The 22,360-nt window shown below is 48.0% G+C and overlaps 1 protein-coding gene across 4 annotated transcripts in view; it reads left to right on the forward strand.

Moving 5' to 3' along the window:
* Positions 1–22,360, forward strand: part of FYN (FYN proto-oncogene, Src family tyrosine kinase) — a 541,378-nt gene that overhangs the window by 450,501 nt on the left and 68,517 nt on the right. For all 4 annotated transcript variants that reach the window (XM_078649135.1, XM_078649136.1, XM_078649133.1 and 1 more), the window contains 2 exons: positions 4,193–4,269; positions 4,368–4,521. In XM_078649135.1, coding sequence (XP_078505261.1) covers positions 4,193–4,269; positions 4,368–4,521 — 231 coding nt within the window. The remainder of the gene's footprint in view (positions 1–4,192; positions 4,270–4,367; positions 4,522–22,360) is intronic.

Genomic DNA, 22,360 nt, shown 5'->3' on the forward strand with positions numbered 1-22,360 from the left:
GGCAGTGAGATAGTTAATTTACAGAATAAAAATGGATTCTTTTGATGCAGGTGAAATAACCTATTAAGAGTGTAATTATGAATACATTCATGAGTCAGGTAGATAGCTCATTACTGTGGAATCAGTGACACCTTTGCTTGCTGCTGAGATAGCTCAGTGGGTTGATTCTGAGTAAGCTATCCCGATATGTAAGCAACTTCATGTGGTGTGCATTCGATGAATGGTCAGCAGTCTTTGTGTAATAATGTATATGTGAAATAAAAAAATTATGAAAATGCGGACACTTCAATAACAACAGTGCATCAACTCTGGAGCTACTCAGAGAAAGTTGTAGAGAACACAGTTTTTTGAAGGACGACAATAATACCGACAGCAGCTTACATGAATAATGAATATACGCTCATTTTTGTTTATATTTTCTTTATTTCCTTCCTTCTTTCTATCCTTCTCTCTTTGCTCATTCTTTCTATCTATCCTTCTTTCTTTCTCTCTTTCGTTTGATCCTTCTTTCTTTCTTAGATCCTGGTTTCTTCTTTCTTTCTCGCCCTCTTTCTGTCTTTCTTACCTTCTTTCTATCTTTCCTTCTTTCACAAAGGTAAGAGGCTGTCAGCCAATGCCAAACCATCTGTCTTTTTATTTTAGATATGTGTTAGCAAAGACCTATTGATTTTACTAAAATGATGTGGATAACCTATTTACTACAGGGTTTTCAGCCTTCAGTCAAACTTCATCCATTAGTCTGTGGTTGTGTCATTCACATTCTCCTTTCCCCAACCCCAACAGGCGGCAAGTGTCAGCCAACTTCAGCTATTAGTTGACTTCACTATGAATTAAGGCATGCTGCCTTTTCATAATATAGAAGGGGAGAAACAAAAATGACAATAAATGTTAATCAGACCAGAGCATGGATTTGAATTCCATTTAACCTTCAGTTGAGCGTGACTTTGTCCTTTATTGGTGTTTTTTATAGTTATAATTACTTTTAGGACACCGTGTAAAGATTAACTGTTTGTGGGTAAAAGAAACAGATGTGAAATGTATACATAATGTATATATATGTGTTGTAGAATTGTTTTGTATATATGTGTAAAATTGTGTAGAATGTACAGTGTTTTTCTCATACATGAAAGATAAAAATTATGAAATAAAAAAAATATTAAAGGGTAAGAATAAAGGATACCCAACAAACTCAAAATTAATATTGGTTTGTTGCTCACAACTTAGAGAAAAGAAAGAAGTGTGGAGTTGGTAATCTTTATATTTTTGAGAATTTGATGGTCCAACCAACTTCACGTCCCAGGACCTAACTCCTTACTGTAGCAAAGCCTTTTCATAAAGAGCACATCCACATACAAAATATTTCCTTCAGTGCCAGGGAGTGCTATGGGAATGTGTGATTTTGTGCGCCCAATTTTTTTTTTTGCCTTTAGCCAATTGTTTTAATTGTTGAGAGCCTGGCGGCTTTCTGAACAATAAAGTTTCATAAAAACTATAACAAAACAAGAATTGCCAAACTCCAGACCTATTGTATTTGACAATGCTTGTTCGATACAATTCTGAGCCCAATCATTAGATGTCGGAACTATGCATCTAGTAGACTCAAGCTGCAAACCATTTTATATAGGTAAATGATGTTTGTATTTCTGCTGCATTTCGATCATACATCAGAAAACAATAGTTCACTGTATAGAACTAATTCTGGGCATTCACCTTTATCCTGGATCTCATCCACTATCCATCATTTCATCCGTCCCTGCTTAACCCCACAAACGTGAAGTTATTCAATTTCCTCTTAAAGAGATAGCAATTATTAATGGTGTCCATCATTTATACTTTCACTTATATTAACACTTTCAATAATTAGTGACCTCCTACATTCTTCTATGGTGACGACAGACACTTGGCCAAGCCTTCCCCAACCAAGCCGTTGTAGATATTAAGAAGCTATTCTTCTACATAAGGTAGACTAATCTGAAACTGTTTAACACAATATTATAGATTAGAAGGCTATCCCGCAGATTCATCATAGTCATGTTTTGCGAGTCCTTAATAGCGAATTTTAAGGATTCGCTATTAAAGACTCGCAAAACGGGATGCATGTAGACATTGCAATATTTTTAGCGATTTCTACTGCTTCCTTATTTGCGATTCCCTAATTGCTAATTGCAAATAATGAATGGCTTTCCCGCACTTACTTTTTGGGGTTACCGCACTTACTTTTTGGACTGTGGGGGCTTGAATCCTTCGCCTTTCCCTGCTGCTGACACTCGGGGGTTCCTTGCGCTGCTGGTCCTCTCGCCGACGCTCCCTACCACCCGAGCAGGCCGCCGAGAAGAGGACCTCAAGACCCAGGCTCCTTAGCGGCTCCCCAGCGGCGGAGGTCACCACGCCACCTGTGGGCCCGGAGGCGCTTGAAATAACGGACAGCCTCGGCGGAGCGGGTGTTACCGCACTTACTTTTTGGACTGTGGGGGCTTGAATCCTTTGACTTTCCCTGCTGCTGACACTCGGGGGTTCCTTGCGCTGCTGGTCCTCTCGCCGCCGCTCCCTACCACCCGAGCAGGCCGCCGAGAAGAGGACCACAAGACCCAGGCTCCTTAGCAGCTACCCAGCGGCGGAAGTCACCACGCCACCTGTGCGCCCGGAGGCGCTTGAAATAATGGACAGCCTCGGCGGAGCGGGTGTTACCGCACTTACTTTTTGGACTGTGGGGGCTTGAATCCTTCGCCTTTCCCTGCTGCTGACACTCGGGGGTTCCTTGCGCTACTGGTCCTCTCGCCGCCTCTCCCTACCACCCGAGCAGGCCGTCGAGAAGAGGACCACAAAACCCAGGCTCCTTAGCGGCTCCCCAGCGGCGGAGGTCACCACGCCACCTGTGCGCCCGGAGGCGCTTGAAATAATGGACAGCCCCCGCGTCGCGGGCCCGCGCGCGGTCTGCGCCGGGCTAAGCCCGGGCAAAGGGCGGGCCGTCTGTGGCCGTCCGGGGACGGAGGAGGACGGGACGGACCACCCCCCTAACGTAAAGGCCCATAGGAATGAATGGGGAGTCATTCCTTATTTGCGATTAGCAATTAGCGAATCGCAATTAAGGAAGCAATTTCAAGGGTGCCAGGGTGTCCAAAGGACACCCTGTTGCACCCCTGAAATGGTAATGTACACTGGTGTTGCGCACACACATGTCCCAAGGACATGTGTGTGTGTAACATACAACTTAGAAAAATGCACTAAATGGCATTTTTCTAAGTTTCTGCTATTTACCACGTAGTTAGACTTCGCAGTAAATAGCGGCCCCAGATTGTGAATTCGCAATTTTAAAATGGTTCATGAATTGCATTTAAGGAATCTCAAATTGAGATTCCTTAAATGCAAATAATCGCAATTTAGCAATTTCTAGAATTGCGATTTTTGCATTTGGGATGATGCATCCCAAATGCAAAAATAGCGCTCGCAAAGGGCCAGATTCTCAGAATCTGGCCCTTTGCGATTTTGCTTTGATGAATCTGGCTGTATGTTTTTTAGCTTCAGTTTGATTTGGCTGTTGCAAAATAGCACTGACCTGTGCAGAAAGGAACAGATTTCATGAACTTTCCCTCACAATAAGTTATATAATGCATGCTAAGTAGCAACTGAGTGCCCTCCCTGAACAGTTTATGCAATCTGACTATAAATAATTTTCTTCCTAAGAATGCTAATTATGGATCGTATTGCTCGCTTTCAAAAGAGTATAGGAATACAAGGACCTTCTGTTTAGGAACTACTATAAGAGCACCCATAAATGGAGCTGCACCCTTATTGGCACTCAGGTTTGGAGTTGTAGCACCACAGGGACCGCGTTTTGCCCAGTAATGGACTTGCCCACTTATAAAGGTGCAAAGAGATACTCTTTTAATAATAATAATGCCTACACATTTCCAAGAAACAAATATTAGCTTCAAACTGGATATGAGGTTGATTTCCCCAACCCTATGTCTTGATCATAATCCATAACTATAGTACATATGGTTTCACCTTACTTCTGCAAGAGCGGTAAGGGACGTTATTCAATGCCCCTTATTTTCACATGCTCAGTGCCTGTTTTGAGTTCCAGGTAACCTGTACTCCATTGACAGGATATTACGCCTAAGTCATTTTAATAGATGTATTTAACGTTATCTCAACTTTCTGTAACACTGTACATGTTTTGCATTTTCAGGAAGTTTACTAGATTTCCTCAAAGATGGAGAAGGGAGAAACTTAAAGTTGCCAAATTTAGTGGACATGGCAGCACAGGTATGTGCAAAAAGAGAAAAAGAAACCAAAAAAGTGATAATTTCTGATGTAGAAGTTGGCCTTGATTTTGCATTATACATGCTGTATTGTTCCAACAGGTGGCAGGAGGCATGGCTTATATTGAGCGAATGAATTACATCCACCGGGACTTGCGATCTGCCAACATACTCGTGGGGAATGGCCTCATCTGCAAGATCGCAGACTTTGGGCTGGCAAGGCTGATTGAAGACAATGAGTACACAGCACGGCAAGGTAAGGTCATCACAATCAAAAAGAGACATGTACTGGCGAGAAGTATTCCTGTTTGTCACTAAGTCGATTTCTCCAGTTTCGATGCCTAAATTCTAGGATTATGAAATCTAACGCTTGGGTACGCTTCATAAAACTTCCTTGGATGGGGAGGGACTGAACATATTGTTCAGGAAGTAGATCGACCTATAGCTCAATCTGACACTAAAGGCACCCCTTGGTAGAGTCAAAGAAAACAGCAAGTTGCAATTTCTTTGGCGTGGTCTCTTGCATCCATTTTTGCAATCTGATATATTCCAAGATGGGAAGAAATCAAGATACATAACCTTTTGGAGGTGCTATTAGGAGGGTGTAGAAAAGAGAGGTCAAGTTTACTTGGACTGGCTGAAGAGTTCGGAATTGCCTGTTCCATCTTCCAAACTTTTGCTGCATATCCTTTTAATGACTTGGGGTCCAGAGGGGTGTTAAATCTTGGGTGATTTCATAAAATATTGTTGCCAAAACTTCTATTGTGGTGACTTTTCATAAAACCATAAGGTGCTTAATTCTCCTATGTTTTTCAACCAAAATGAGTCCTGTGTATTCATCTTGCCCAAGAGATAGGCTTTGAGACGCTACCTCGAAGAGATGGTCAAAACACGCATGCATACATGATTATGTGTAAAGTATACGTGCTTCTATCTAGGCTTGCAAATGGAAGATTAACTTGACTAAGATTCCCTCTATTTAGTTCAAGTGCATGATTAGCACTGTTAGACCTGTCTGCTTCTGGGAAGACTCTAACCACCATGATTTATTTTTGTCCCCCTTAGCCTCCCAGACTTTCTATTTTTATTTTTACATATGTCCATCAGGAATTTTTTTAATGCTGTCAGGAGGCTAGGTGCTCCTTGGCGATGACGCCATTTTTCCCTCATAACCTGTGAGGCCTAGTCAGCCCCCTTGAAAATCTAGGGATCTCAAGAAACCTAAGATGGTGTCCACCAACTGCCATAACGGACACCACTGGAGGACAGGTCCATAGGTTAACATTAGGGAACTTTCTAGAATACCCTAGAGAATTCTGCAGGTCTCAGGCCACCCTATATAAGGCCAGTGACCAGCAGCCATTTGGTGCTGACCCCAGAGTAAAGGAGTGAGGCAGTGGTGAGAGGAGGTGGACACACTGAGAGCAGCTAGTTGTCATTTGAGGCTGACAGTTACTTCAGAGGATTGTTCCCCCTTTAGCCCTTGACCGATCCCTCTCTCAAGACAACAGTTATTGACCAAGAAAACAAGCTTCGTGAGAAGAAAAACCCTTCTGGATCAGCATTCCTGTAGAAACTGACAGGATCTGCTTTCTGAAACTCAGTCTTATATGCCCTGCCCAGCGCTGCACCTACCAGGGTAGCGAGTCATTTGTGGTCCCCTTGGAGCGCCTTGAGGTGGTTGGGGAACTGTGGAGCCTGGAGCACCTGGAGGAGCGAGTGCCCGATCTGTGAGGTACTTCTTCTGGAGCCGGGGGAGGAAAGCAGCAGCGTGTGAGGAGCGGCGCAGTGTGGTCCGTCTGCGGGACCCCGGGGGCACCAGGCGCGTCAGGAGAAGCGAGGAAACGCTTCCGCGCAAGCCAGTAGCGCGACCGCTTCTTTCAGCAGGAGGGGCCTAGGGTCGAGCAGGCCCAGGGGTGCAGTGTTCCCTGCGAGACGAGGTCCGGGGAGGAACACGCAGGCGCCGACGAGCAGCGCGACCTGAGAGGTGGAGCCATTGCGAGGAACGCGCATGCCCCAGAGATCAGCGCGTCCATCGGGTTGCCTGAGGTGGCGCCAGACGACTTTCCGGAGCGCCGCGTTGACAGCGGAACCCCCTACTTGTGAGCGCTTGCTGGAGGAACTAGCGCTTGGGCAACCGACCGCCCATCTAACCCCTGGTGATCCGCAGACGCAGGAAATCACCGCGTTAAGCCTGAAACGAGGCCCCCTAGCCAGCGCTGACAGGAGAACGCGCGCTTGGGCTGAGGAGGCCGGCAAGGCTCTTCCCACGTCAGTGCAGGGAAACAGCTGATCGGGGGAGCTTGAGAGGCGGGTACCAGCTGAAGGCCTATGGACTGTGGCATATCTGCCACCCAGACAGTAAGGAGAGTGGGAGTGTGAAGAGGGAAGTGTTGGGTAAAAAGGGATAAAAGGTTGACAGCTATTTTAAACAGGTCCATAAGCAGAGAAAAGGGCCTTGACCTTTCTACTTCCCTGGAGATTCGTTCTGTGACAAAGGAGAGAAGGGGTTAGGCAACGTAACCCTAGATGTGTTAACATAACCAATGAATTGGTAGGCTGTAGTAAAGAGTTATTGATGTCATTGTGTATTAATGCAAAATACCCCTGTAGAGTGTGAAGTCTAGGAGCTTCAATTAATTATCCAAGAAGTTCTCTGAATGTACTGCTGAATTCTGATAAAAGTATATGATTTACTGCTTTTTCCACAGCTGGAGGAGTGAAAACTATTTTCTCTAGTAAAAGTGCAATGTTTATTCCTAAAAGCAATTGATGTGATAACCTGTATGCTTTCAAATCCAAAGAGCCATATTATTTTTATAAAAGGTAACGGTATTTTTGCAAACAAAGGTGTTGTGTCTTTATTTTAGTGGTTCATCAATGTGTTACTGTGGGTAAGCTGTGTAAGTACTTAGCCAACGCCTGGAGTTAGCTGTAGACCACTACTGTGCCAAGCTACCATATGTAGGCTTGGGTAATCTAGGTCCAACATAATTGGTGTTTCAGCGGTGGGATCACGGATTTGTACTTACACTCACTTATTAGTAACACAGTGACAACCACGAGACCCCACCTGGAGTTTTCTCCCTGCGGCCCTCCTAATTTATATTTTTGATTTTTCTAAATTTACTTCTGGTGGTGGGTGGAGGTTAACCTCAAGTCACTTCGTGGGTTTCTCCTGTGAGTAATTTTATACCATGGCAAAGCTGGAGGTGAATCTTAAAGAGTTGGAAGCCAATACTGTGGCCCAACTCAGGGATTGGTGTCAGCAGAACGGGGTATTTTTCAATAAAGGTGCCAAGAAAGGAGAGTTGCTGACAAGCATAAGGGCATGGTTAGAAGCTCGCCTAAGGGAGGAACCAGAAATGGAAGTGGGTGATGGGGACACTGTTACTGAGGCTGCATTGCTGAACCAAATGGGGAGAGGGAATCTTCTGACAGGTCCCAGGTTACCTTCAAGGGCAAGCAGCAGTGTTTCAGACAGGGGCTTAACCGAAGCCGAGCTGGAAGATAGGAGGGAGGAGAGGAGGTTGAAAATAGAACTAGCCAGGATGGACATGGAAAGGGAGGATAGGAGGTTGGCACATGAGCGAACCATCAAAGAGATGGATTTACAAGCCCTAAACCGAGGATCCCCCAAATCAGAGAATGGTGGCAGCGATACCCAGACCAACATCAAAGAACCTAGACCGTACCTACCAAAAGATATTATGGCTTGTTATGTACCCAGTGACGACATTGCTAAATGGCTAGCCGCCTACGAGGTCTCGCTAAGGGCCCATGGGATTCTGGAAGTCCACTGGGGAGGTGGGTTATACAAATACATGCCCCCCACTGGCAGGGATACTTTGTTGGCTCTTGACCAGAGTGAACAGACCTACTATCCGGCTATGAAATCAGCGCTGCTCAAGAAGTTTGGGTTGACCCCTGAGAAATATAGGCAAAAGTTCCGGGGCAGCTACAAGCTGGGCACGCAAAACTGGGTAGATTTCTTGGACTACTCCAGGAAGGCCCTGGAGGGTTGGGTAAGAGGCAGCGATGTAGGGGACTATGAGGGACTATATGACCTCATACTCAAGGAACACCTACTCGAGAAGTGTCTTCCCGAGCTAAGACAGCATCTGGTGGACAGCAAGCTGACCAGCCCCAGGAAGCTTGCTGAGGAGGCGGACATCTGGGTTAGTACCCGGGTGTCGACTAAGGGGACTGGAGGGAATTCCCAGAAGCAAGGACAGGGCGCCCCCCAGAGGAAAGAGGGAGGGGAAACTAAGAGGGAGTTCTCAAAAGGGCCACAAAATACTTCGCAAGGAAGGGGCAGAGGATTCATCCCCAAGAGTAACCCCCCTCGCAACCCTACCCCTGGCCAAAGCCAGCAGCCAAGGGTTGTTCATTGTTTTGAGTGTGGTGGTGTGGGACACTATAAAGGAGATGTGAGGTGCCCAAAAAGACCACCCCCTCCCACTGGAGGAAAAGCCCCGGGAATCACTAGTGTAGTGCTCGGGGAGGAGATACCTTTGGTTAATGGAGGGGAGCGGGCGGGTGTCACCTTAGTGTCCCTGGGAGACAAAGAGATGGTTCCCAAGACCCAGCTGCCCTCTAATACTACTAAGTATGAGCAGTGGGTCACCATCAATGGCCGAAGAGGGGAGGCTCTGAGAGACACAGGAGCCAGCATGACTATGGTAAGGAGTCAGCTGGTGTCTCCAGAGCAGGTCATCCCAGATGTACTCCATCCCGCCGTAATGGCTGACGGCAGATTGGGCCACTATCCTGTGGCTCAGGTTCCCTTTGAGTGGGGAGGGGTTGCAGGTCCACTTCGAGTTGCCGTAAGCCCTGCCGTGCCTGTTGACTGCCTGTTAGGGAATGATATGGAGCACAATGCTTGGAGGAGGGTGGAGTACCAGACTCACTCTGAGATGCTGGGACCCCCTGACTGGACTTGTGTCAGCACAAGGTCCGCGACTGCCCGAAGGGGGAGTTAATTGACGCTGGAGCCTGGAACAATGGCCCAGCCGGCTGCCAGAGAGGAGAAGGACAGGAGGCCGGAGGACCCTGCCTCGACATCTCCACCTCGTGAGACAACTGGACCACCTGCGGAGGTGGATCTGGAGTCCACCGGGGAGAATGTTGCTTCCCTGGAAAACCTACCCATCCCCACTGAATGGCATGTGGAGGGAGGTCCTTCCCGGGAAGAGTTCTGCAAAGCTCAGAAAGAGTGTCCTACTCTCGAGGGGCTGCGGCAACAGGCCAACGCCCAGGCAGCGGGAAACATTGAGGGGAGCTACCAGATTTACTGGGAGGATGGACTCCTCTACAGTGAGCCCAAGACACCTGGCCACGGTTCAGCCAGAGCCTTGGTGGTCCCTCAATGCTTTAGAGCCTTTCTACTGGAACTGGCTCATGAGATACCATTGGCAGGACACCTAGGACAGGACAAGACCTTTGCCCGGCTTGTCCCCCATTTCTACTGGCCTCGAATGAAAGTGGCGTCGGATACATATTGTCGGACGTGTGTGTCTTGCCAAGCCAGTGGGAAAACTGGGGTGAAGCTAAAAGCTCCCCTGGAACCACTACCCGTCGTTAGCACCCCCTTTGAGAGGGTGGGCATCGACATTGTAGGGCCATTGGATCCACCAACTTCAGCTGGACATCGGTTCATACTGGTTTTGGTGGATCATGCCACCCGGTACCCAGAGGCAATACCTCTGAGGACCATCACTGCACCTGCAGTGGCAAGGGCCCTGATGGGGATTTTCACCAGAGTGGGTTTCCCCAAGGAGGTCATTTCCGACAGGGGGACTAACTTCCTTTCAGCATACATGCGGGCCATGTGGAAGGAGTGCGGTGTTACCTATCGGTTTACTACTCCCTATCACCCACAAACCAATGGTCTTGTGGAAAGGTTTAACAAAACCTTGAAAGGTATGATACGGAGTCTTCCTGAGAGCCTACGAAAGAAATGGGACATCCTCCTACCCTGTCTCTTGTTTTCCTACAGGGAAGTGCCACAGAAGGGAGTGGGCTTCAGCCCCTTCGAACTTTTGTATGGGCACCCTGTAAGGGGACCTCTCAGCCTGGTGAAAGACGGATGGGAACAGACTCCCAGGAAGCTTCCCCAGGACGTGGTGAGCTACATGCTGGCCTTCCGGAGCCAAATGGCTAAGTTGTGGAAGCAGGCTTCAGACAACTTGGAGGCCAGCCAAACAGTTATGAAAGAGTGGTATGACCACAACGCTCACCCAGTGGAACTGGAGCCTGGACAGAAAGTGTGGGTAATGGAACCTGGAGAGCTGAATGCCCTCCAGGACCGTTGGACAGGCCCCTTTGAGGTTTTAGAGAAAAAGGGGAAGTCTACCTATTTGGTGGATCTTAAGACCCCAAGGCAGCCCCTCAGGGTGCTGCATGCCAATCGTCTCAAGCCACATCATGAGAGGCCCGAGGTTGTCTTAATGCTGGTGACCGATGGAGCAGAGGAAGAAGAAAGTGAACCTCTCCCTGATCTTCTCTCGTACAAAGAAAAAGATGGATCAGTGGAGGGAGTGATTCTCTCGCCATCCCTGACTTCTGAACAGCAAAGTGATTGCCGCCAGATCCTGGAGCAATTTTCTCCCCTGTTCTCCCTTGTCCCAGGTAGGACCCACCTGTGTACCCATGACGTGGACACAGGAGACAGCCCACCTGTGAAATCTAAAATCTACCGGCTGTCGGACAAGGTGAAGGCCAACATCAAAAGTGAAGTCGCCAAGATGCTGGAGCTAGGGGTGATTGAACCTTCTGGTAGCCCTTGGTCTAGCCCGGTGGTTTTGGTACCAAAAGCTGCCCCACCAGGCACCACACCTGAATTGAGATTCTGTGTGGACTACCGAGGCTTGAACTCAGTGACTAAAACTGATGCACATCCTATCCCACGGGCGGATGAGCTTATTGACCGGCTGGGAGCTGCCCAATACTTAAGTACCTTTGACCTAACTTCAGGGTACTGGCAGATTTCCCTTACTGAGGAGGCGAAGGAAAGGTCAGCCTTCTCTACACCTGAGGGACACTACCAATTTCGTGTGATGCCCTTTGGGCTCAAGAATGCCCCTGCCACTTTTCAGAGGCTGGTGAACAGGGTCCTTTCGGGAATGGAAGCTTTTTCTGCTGCATACCTGGACGACATTGCTGTCTTCAGCAGCAGCTGGGAGGACCATTTGCAGCACCTGCAAGCTGTTCTTCATGCCCTGCAACAGGCTGGCTTGACCATCAAGGCCAGCAAGTGTCAGATCGGACAAGGGTCGGTGGTGTACCTAGGTCACTTGGTGGGCAGAGGGACGGTGCAGCCCCTCCAGGCAAAGATTGAGGCTATCATCGCCTGGGAGCCCCCCAAGACTCAAACAGAGGACCGAGCCTTCCTGGGCCTCACTGGATATTACCGTCGCTTCGTGAAGGGGTATGGCACTATTGTGGCCCCTCTCACTGAGCTTACTTCCAAGAAGCAACCCCGACGGGTAGTCTGGACGGAGGCTTGCCAGCGAGCCTTCCTGACCTTGAAACAAGCATTGTGTTCCGCTCCCATTCTCAAGGCCCCTAATTTTGCTAGAGAATTCATTGTCCAAACAGATGCGTCAGAACATGGCATTGGGGCAGTGTTATCGCAGCTAAATGATGAGGGCTTGGATCAACCCGTGGTCTTCCTGTCCAGGAGACTACTCCCCAGGGAAAGGAGGTGGAGTACAATTGAGAGAGAAGCCTTTGCGGTGGTTTGGGCTCTGAAGAAGCTGCGACCATACCTGTTTGGTTCGCACTTCCTAGTTCAGACTGACCATCGCCCCCTTCGTTGGCTGATGCAAATGAAGGGGGAGAATCCCAAGTTGCTAAGGTGGTCCATCTCCCTACAGGGAATGGACTTCAGGGTGGAACATCGACCTGGGGCAGACCATGCCAATGCAGACGGTCTATCCAGGTATTTCCGCCTTAGTGATGAGGACTCCCAAGGGGTTGGGTAGTTCTCCCCACTTTCAGCTGGGGGGGACGCGTGTTAGACCTGTCTGCTTCTGGGAAGACTCTAACCACCATGATTTATTTTTGTCCCCCTTAGCCTCCCAGACTTTCTATTTTTATTTTTACATATGTCCATCAGGAATTTTTTTAATGCTGTCAGGAGGCTAGGTGCTCCTTGGCGATGACGCCATTTTTCCCTCATAACCTGTGAGGCCTAGTCAGCCCCCTTGAAAATCTAGGGATCTCAAGAAACCTAAGATGGTGTCCACCAACTGCCATAACGGACACCACTGGAGGACAGGTCCATAGGTTAACATTAGGGAACTTTCTAGAATACCCTAGAGAATTCTGCAGGTCTCAGGCCACCCTATATAAGGCCAGTGACCAGCAGCCATTTGGTGCTGACCCCAGAGTAAAGGAGTGAGGCAGTGGTGAGAGGAGGTGGACACACTGAGAGCAGCTAGTTGTCATTTGAGGCTGACAGTTACTTCAGAGGATTGTTCCCCCTTTAGCCCTTGACCGATCCCTCTCTCAAGACAACAGTTATTGACCAAGAAAACAAGCTTCGTGAGAAGAAAAACCCTTCTGGATCAGCATTCCTGTAGAAACTGACAGGATCTGCTTTCTGAAACTCAGTCTTATATGCCCTGCCCAGCGCTGCACCTACCAGGGTAGCGAGTCATTTGTGGTCCCCTTGGAGCGCCTTGAGGTGGTTGGGGAACTGTGGAGCCTGGAGCACCTGGAGGAGCGAGTGCCCGATCTGTGAGGTACTTCTTCTGGAGCCGGGGGAGGAAAGCAGCAGCGTGTGAGGAGCGGCGCAGTGTGGTCCGTCTGCGGGACCCCGGGGGCACCAGGCGCGTCAGGAGAAGCGAGGAAACGCTTCCGCGCAAGCCAGTAGCGCGACCGCTTCTTTCAGCAGGAGGGGCCTAGGGTCGAGCAGGCCCAGGGGTGCAGTGTTCCCTGCGAGACGAGGTCCGGGGAGGAACACGCAGGCGCCGACGAGCAGCGCGACCTGAGAGGTGGAGCCATTGCGAGGAACGCGCATGCCCCAGAGATCAGCGCGTCCATCGGGTTGCCTGAGGTGGCGCCAGACGACTTTCCGGAGCGCCGCGTTGACAGCGGAACCCCCTACTTGTGAGCGCTTGCTGGAGGAACTAGCGCTTGGGCAACCGACCGCCCATCTAACCCCTGGTGATCCGCAGACGCAGGAAATCACCGCGTTAAGCCTGAAACGAGGCCCCCTAGCCAGCGCTGACAGGAGAACGCGCGCTTGGGCTGAGGAGGCCGGCAAGGCTCTTCCCACGTCAGTGCAGGGAAACAGCTGATCGGGGGAGCTTGAGAGGCGGGTACCAGCTGAAGGCCTATGGACTGTGGCATATCTGCCACCCAGACAGTAAGGAGAGTGGGAGTGTGAAGAGGGAAGTGTTGGGTAAAAAGGGATAAAAGGTTGACAGCTATTTTAAACAGGTCCATAAGCAGAGAAAAGGGCCTTGACCTTTCTACTTCCCTGGAGATTCGTTCTGTGACAAAGGAGAGAAGGGGTTAGGCAACGTAACCCTAGATGTGTTAACATAACCAATGAATTGGTAGGCTGTAGTAAAGAGTTATTGATGTCATTGTGTATTAATGCAAAATACCCCTGTAGAGTGTGAAGTCTAGGAGCTTCAATTAATTATCCAAGAAGTTCTCTGAATGTACTGCTGAATTCTGATAAAAGTATATGATTTACTGCTTTTTCCACAGCTGGAGGAGTGAAAACTATTTTCTCTAGTAAAAGTGCAATGTTTATTCCTAAAAGCAATTGATGTGATAACCTGTATGCTTTCAAATCCAAAGAGCCATATTATTTTTATAAAAGGTAACGGTATTTTTGCAAACAAAGGTGTTGTGTCTTTATTTTAGTGGTTCATCAATGTGTTACTGTGGGTAAGCTGTGTAAGTACTTAGCCAACGCCTGGAGTTAGCTGTAGACCACTACTGTGCCAAGCTACCATATGTAGGCTTGGGTAATCTAGGTCCAACAAGCACTATGTGTGTCAATACCTTTTTGAGGGACAGAGGGCATTAACCCCTTTGCTGCGGCGGCTATTCCGCCGCAGCGCTAAGGGGGAGGCGGGGCCGCGCGGCGCTCCCGTACTCGTGACGGAACCGCTCCGTCACGGCCCTCGGGTGAGCTGTGCTTGTGACGGAACGGTTCCGTCACGGCCCCGCCCGCTCTTCAGAACGTCAACGCAGGCGCGGAATTCGCGCCATGCAGGCGCGGCGAGCGGGCTGTGACGGAACTGTTCCGTCACCAGCACAGCCCACCCGAGGCTCGTGACGGAACGGTTCTGTCATGAGCATGGGAGGGGTTAAACAATGACTGGGCCACAACTGTGGTGGTGGAGACATTTTACTACTGCTTTCCCACGGCCTGGCCTACTATGGCACTGCAAAATGAAAATCAAGTATACCCATTAAAATTTGAAATGCAGGGTACCGAGGCGAGCCGTCCAAAGCCTCCCATGGGGGCAATGTAGGGAGTAGAGACTGACTGTGTGTGGTGGCCTCACCTTCCTTTGATGTTGTTGGGGAGTTCCATGCTGCCCTCGACTGGTGATTGATGTTCTAGTGTAGGAAAAGGCCAAAGTGAAAGCTCCCTCCCAAACAAATGAAGAGCCCACACTCCATTCAGGAGATTCTTCAATTTTGGAAACTATCCACTCGTCGATAGGGGCAGCACAGAACATGAGCTGCCAGACCTAGTCTTTGAAGGCCACAGACATATTCAGAGACTCTATTGCTTCCTCCTTGTCTTTGGTTAGTGCAGTGCATCGGTTATGGTTTAAGCAGTGATCTTGAGGCAGTGGGGCCCTCTCCAGCACTCAAATCACCTCTTATGTTGCTCCCTCTCTTTTTTCGTGGGCACAGCGCACCAATGGTGTTTTAAAAATGATCATGAAGGCATAGAGTCCACTCCAGCACTTGGGTTGGTTTCTGCTTCCCTTGGATCCCACTGGCCTCACAGTCACACACTTGCTTTCAACATAGAGACACAGTGCCAGCCACCTTATATTCTCCCCCTGCACACACCACTCTCTCAGGTATGTTGGTGCAGGTTCTAAGCACATCATGGCAGTGGAAATTGACCTGGGTGAGGCGTGAACAAATCTCACTTTTAAAGGACAGGAAAAGGGCCTGTTCTGTGCTGAAAAAGGTGTGCTGCCACCTCTGCTTTATGATTATGTCGCAACATGGACAGTAGTCACATGTCCTAGGAAGGCACACTTGGTGCGACCCACGGACCACTGAGCCTCGTTCTGGGTCTCAGAACTTTTCAAACAGCCTTGGTATCAATATACACGCACATTGTTGTCATGCGTGCTGGGCACAAATAAAACGGGATACCAGTGAAACCTACAGTTGAGTTACTCAGGCCAGGAGAGGCACTCTGGTCTGCAGTTCATGAATGTGCTTGAGACAGTCAGCTGAGGTGCTGTAACTTGGCGTCTGTGGTACTAGGTACTTTGAAGCTTTGTTTACTAGAATCCGGTCTGGGATTGAATGTTCCCCCAAGGATACTAGAAAAACAGGCCCTTTTCAACAATTCAGAAAATAGTTGATGTGGTGAATGAAGAGAGCTTTTAAGCAGCATCATTGCAGCACAACACCTGAGATCCTGTTTTCAAATCGTTTTTCTGTATTTTCTTAGTTTTATGTGGCATTGTTCATAACACTTAGGGGTTCATTAGTATGTCCGCCTGCTATACCCCGAGGAAACGGGACCGCCCGCTGAGGGTGCGGCGGTCCCGCACTCCCACTTAGGATGCGCCCACCAGTCAGGATGTGCCCGCCACACTGGCGGGCGCATGGCACATTTGCAACATTTCGCCGGGCGGTGCTCAAAGCACTGCCCGCCGTAATGCCACAAAGGCAGGTTGTGCCTTTCAATGTGCAACGTCACAGGCACCACGCGGTGCCTGCCACGTTGTTCATTGAAATACATGGGGGGTACCATAGGTACCACCATGTGCACCCCCCAGAGTTCCTGGGGGCCCGCAATGGGCCCCCGCAAGCAGACTCTGCATGCCTTTCCGAAAGGCATGTTCCCGCCCACATTGTAATATGGCTGGTGGTGTCTAACAGACACCGCCACCATATTGAACCCTTTTCCGCCTGGTCGGCTTGTCGACCGGGCGGAAAAGCGGCTGGCAGTCTTTCGTTCCGCCGCGGACCTCCCCAGCCATTGTAATATGGCGGGGGGGTCTTTGCTACAAGGATGGTGGGTGGATCGCCCCCTCCCACGATCCTAATGGGGCCCGTAGTACCTATTTGCACATGAAACCCTTAAAAAATACTGACTGCAAACATAGAGAAGAATGCAGTGGCCCCATCTAAAATACATAAGTGGTTCACGTTGCCAATGCATGTATTTGTCCTGGCAGTGATCAGAACTAAAAAGAAAGACCAATACACAGATTTTGTATTCCACAAGGGAGATGGACGCATACTTTTCTTTGAAACATAAATCTAGAAGTCGCCTTTTGATGTGGCAGTATGACCCAGACATTTACCTTGGCTTTAATGTGGTTGCCCCCCTAGAGCTGGCTTCAGAGAGGAATGTTGAAAACCTATCCGCTCTTTATACATGTATGTGTGCATTCTTCTACTGTACTTCAGACTCCGAGCATCTGTTCCTCATTTAGCCGCTGCAGTACCTGAGTAACGCTAAGACCTTGATGGATTGTGTGTTTTTGGGTTCCTGGAGGTTGCACGCAGAGTCTAGATTTAGGACGGCACGTGCTATACTCAAAGTGAGAGCTAAAGAAAGAGTTTGACTCTTATTTGCAGAGCAAGCAGAATCACAAACAGGTAGAATAATCGGTATAGGCCAGGGGTCTCAAATCTTTTCCGTAGTGAGTGCTACTTCTGATCAGTGAAAATCATCGTGAGCGACTAAAGGCCAAGCAACTCGTGCATTGTTCCTAGAGACCCCACACAATCCCACACACACACACACACACACACATCCAGCTTCCACTAACTTTAAAACACATTTTTACAGAGCCAATACAGTGAACAAAATACAAAGAGTGGCCTAGAAACACTGCTACGAATGACATGAATGTGTGTTGTCACCATACTTTATAGTATGGAGAGAGAAGAGTAAGTCTGCAATAAAAGTAGTGCTGTTTTGACCTCAGTGGAAGCTGATCAGATGGAAACATTTTTATTTACTGAAATGCCCACATAAGGACGTTGTTCTTCTCTGCTGTGCATATTTAAGAGTGAACTCCCTGTTCAACTTCAGAGCTTATTTATAATTGTATAATTCACAGTTGCATCAACGTTGCCATGACTGGTCTGACTTTTCTTTCTTGATTCAGCTTATACTTCCATTGTGGAAGAAAGCCAAATCAAGAAAAAACACTCAGCTCTTTCAAAGCAACGTCAATACAATTGTGAATTATATAACAAGCTCGGAAATTGAACAGGGAGTTCACTTTTAAACACGCACAGCTGAGAAAAACGAAGTTTCATGTGGGCGTTTCAATAAATGAAAACATTTCCATCTCATCAGCTTCCAGTGAATTACAAACAGCACTACTTTTATTGCAAAAGCACCCTCTCTCTCGGTTTATAGGGCAAGAACACACGCCTGGAAGAAGCACATATCCATTTAGGCTTCTAGAGTGGGGTAAAAAAAAAAGGCTGAACCAAGACATAAAAGTCAGGCTATTCACTACAACGCAATTGTGCTTTTTAACTGGGCCTGGTAACAATGATTCAATTAATTCTGTTTTGCATTTTTTAAAACAAGCGTTCCTTCGATTTTTCTGACTGCATACCTCTCAAGTTGGAAATTATAGCTGCCCCGGGCCTTTCACTGATTGTGCTCTTGCGCCGTGTGCAGCACCACCAGCTCCCTATGAAAACCAGGCCTTATAATATGGCACCGGTGTCAAGGCTGCTACTTCTGCCCACTGGCCACACAGGTTGTGTAAGATGGAATCATGGTGCCCGGCTGTAGAAGGCAGGCGGCACCAATCCGTCGGGCAGTCTAATACTGCACATGCCGGAGTCAGACTCTCGTCTCTCGGCAATGATGTCGCCTGCTTCTGCCCGCCCCACCCCAAATAAACTCAATTGAGCCAATTAGAGCAGCTGGTTTGTGTAATGAGGGACAAAAGCTGTAAAGAGGCCTGAAATAAACAAAATAATAAAGACTGGCTGCACAATGGTCAGAAGCCTGACCCCATCAAAGGAGCACCAGCCCTGAAGCCTCAAAGGATATTCTTCTAGTTGCAAACATGCCTTCTTCAGAGAATACATAGAAGCAATTTCCTAAGGATTCTAGGCCCAAAGCTCCAGAATTTTCTGAACCTCACATTGAGAGCCTAACTCAACCACCTGCAATTCAGAAAATTATTTTAAAACTTTTCTGTTCAACTTAGCCTTTTGTCTCATTACTTATAGAAAACCAGTGAACAAGGAATACTCAGTAGAGTCTTGGCTCTTCAGCTGCTTGGACTTTAAATCCCTATTGTTGTGACATTTATTTGGAGCGGCACTGCGTTAAAATAAGTGTGAGTAGACACACAGCGCTAGGTGAAACCTCTAAACACATAAATAACAGTGGCAGCTGGCTTCTACCGGGATGGAGAGGCAGGGCGCGCACACAAAGGAAATATTATTCAAAATAAATAAATAAAACTTACCTGACTCAATGTGACGTCCTCACTCCGGGCCGCTCCATCACTGCAACCGGATGCTGGAACTGCCTTGCCTAATCCTGGCGCTGCTCACATACAGTGTGAGCAGCTCCAGGATTGGTGGGATCGGCCTCACTCGGCGCTCCACAGCGACCTCTGGGCCTGCACTGTCTCTCAACCCCGCTGTTTTAAGAAAGCTGGGTTGAGAGTTTTAAAGTGCGCATGTGTGGCTGGCCGTCCCAAGACAGATAGCCAAAATGGCTGGCACACTTTAAACAGTGCACAGCCAGCCCAAGCCCTCCCTGCTGAGTGACATGCTGCTGTCACTCAGCAGCAGCCTCACCCCTGTCCTGATACTCGGCTCGGCACAGGGGATGAAAAATAAAATAGTAATTAATTACAATTTCTGTTTCATCTTTGGGGGGATTTTTTAGTGGGGCGACACTCCTTCACTCTAACGGAGGAGTTGCCCCTGATAAAGAATAAAACGTTTCAGTCTACCACACTACGTTTACTGTGTGAGTTACAATGTACGACTTTGTATATGTGGCTTAGGAGTGCCATTGTACTATTAATAAACTGAAGGCTTGGGAAGTGGAGAAAAGGATGAGTGATTAATATACAGCAGTAAAGCTTGCCCATACCCGAGAAAAAAGACGAGATGATCATTAGGATAAGAAAGCGCTTTCATTAGTGGGGTGTCCCTAAGAGTAGATCGTCACCCCAGGCCTGCATGGACAGTACCTGCGGTCTCCCAACATTGTGTGTGGGCTGTTGATTCCTAGGAGCGGGCTTGTAGATGGAAGCATTGCTGTCACCAACATTCGAGTTGCTGTAATAGACATTTTGCCAAAGCCTGTCCAATCAGTAGGTGCCCGTGGCTATCTTGGATCTCATGGAAACTAGCAAATGCTGCAAAATCTTGTTTGAAACTTCGAAAGCATCTCTCTATAAAAGAGAGCCGCACCCAAGAAGTAACTGCTAATCAATGTGGTTAATTGTAGGGAGCAGCAGCAATAGTGCAAGAAGCGGAACAGCTTGTCCTGAGAATGCACCATAGAAAGAGCTCTTTTGGAAACTCCAGGAGCATGGGGGGGGGGATTTCCTATGAGAGACCTTGTGTTCTCAAGAGTCAGTGAAGTAACATTTGACGTTCTTCTTTCTCAGTTATCTTTGGAGAGGAGAATTTGATCACACACCTTTGAGAATCAGAAAAGGCCACATTCTATACTGTACTGTGAAGAGGCTGTCACAAGAAGGTTTCTGGAGATGTGAAGGAACATCCACTATGATACTGATCATTGGGCTTATGGAACTAACGGGAGTTGTTTAGACAGAAGATAAAAGATTAGGGAATATCCTCTGGAGAGAGAAAGAAAATAATAAAGATGTATAATATACAGATGATTGTAACTGCGTGATCAGTAAAAATCGAATTGCTTTAATGCGTTAATATTCATTAGAACATTGGAATGTACAGCACTCTATTGAATACAATGAAGTGCTCCGGGCTTCTATGTGTCGGTAAAAGCCCGCAGAGCAACATTCCAATGTTATTTTTGTTCACAGCTGCTGCTGTGAACAAAGGCCTCTCGGTGCCCAAGGTGATTGAAACCCCTTCGGGCTCAGAGAGGCTTTTGCTTTTAGTAATTAGAACATTCTGCCCTCTAGCGGTGGAATGCTCTAATAGCCTCAGAGCCCTCCTAGATGACTCTACCTGGCCAATAATGGCCCACTTCCTTGTTTAAGGCCTTACCTTCTTTAACAAGGGAGCGGGCCTTTAATGGCCGGTAGAGCCTGCTAGGTCAGGCTCGAAGGCTATATTATATTATCTTTTATCCAATTTTCTACCTTCATATCTTTGTTGGGCAAATGTCCTGTCACTACAAATCTCAGCCACAATTCAACGTCAAACATGACGAACATCGCCGACTGGATGAGAAACAACTGCCTACAACTCAACACAGACAAAGACAACAGAAGTGTTGATCATTGGAAACACCTAACCATGGAACGACACCTGGTGGCCCCCAGAATTTGGACACTCACAGCCTCCGACTGGCCATGCCCGCAACCTCAGCATCTTCCTCAACAGTAAGCTCACAATGAGAAAAACGATCAATGCATTTTCATTCGCCTGCTTCATCACCCTCTGTATGCTTCGTGAGGTTTTCAAGTGGCTCCCCATCGACACTAGATGCACCTTTACACAAGCCCTGGTCACCATGGGACTAGGTTACAGCAGCACACTCTACATAGGAATCATCGCACACTGCCTCAAGAGACTGCAGGCGATACAAAACACAGCGGCCAGACTCATCCTGGACCTCCCCAAGCAGACCCCCCCCCTACATCAAGAAGCTCCACTGGATCCCCATCCAGAGGAGAGGCCAGTTCAAGATGCTGATCCATCCCTTCACAGCCCTCCACAACCAAGCACCAGCATACATCAACCACCGATCCAACTTCTACCTTCCCTCCAGACGTCTGGGCTCTGCCTCGCCCACACACCCTGTATCCACCGCAGCAACAGTGGGTGACACTTCTTCTTCCTTGCTGCAAAGTCTAGAAACAACCTCCCACTTCACCTACGGACCTCAACCTCTCTGCTGGAATTCAGAAAAGGACTCATGACCAGACTGAGCCCCGCTACAATACTCTTAGCCCCTGTATCCCTTCAGGGAAGAATAGTCGCACTTTACAAATCCAGATTGATTGATTGAGTGATTGATTGATTGATTGATTGAACGGAAGGCACTACATTCAGGTTGAGTGGACCACTGAATTCTCCCTACTTCTCAAAGTGCCGCACAGGGGTGATAGCATGAACCTGAATTACTAGCTGCTCTTTCTGTGCCTTGTGTGATTGTCCATAGCCACAGACTTGATTCGATTGACTGCTAACGCTATCCCGCACCAGCAAAAAAACCCAGCCTGCCATAGTGGCCCACTATCAACTATACAGCTTAACACCGGTAAGACAAATGACCCAAATAGCCAGTCAGGATTTATGCAAATGAACCAAGCCTAGCTGCCAAGCCTGTGTGAGCACAGCATCAGTGCAGTCAGAGTGTGCTAGCCAGGGGGCTGGTCAGGCCCATTCCACATGCATCATCAGATACAAAATATATATATTTCCCTGAGCTTGTAGGCATGCACAATGTATTTGTGGACTAATTGAGTGGTAAGTTTATCGAACTGAAACAAACAGTAATGGATAGCATGACACTATTGGGAGCTTGGAAGATGGTGAGATAATTGGGACAAAAAGCTGTATGCAAACCTGTAAGGTGAAAGCTAATGACTGTTTGAAGCACTGGAAACATTGCAGAAGGGCTACTTTGGAGGGGCATTATGCAAGTTGGAAAGTGTGTGTACTACAACAAAAGTCAAAAATGGCAGTATGTATACTTACGAAATATG

This window comes from Lissotriton helveticus, chromosome 6, assembly GCF_964261635.1.
Source record: "Lissotriton helveticus chromosome 6, aLisHel1.1, whole genome shotgun sequence".
Classification (NCBI taxonomy): Eukaryota; Metazoa; Chordata; class Amphibia; order Caudata; family Salamandridae; genus Lissotriton; species Lissotriton helveticus.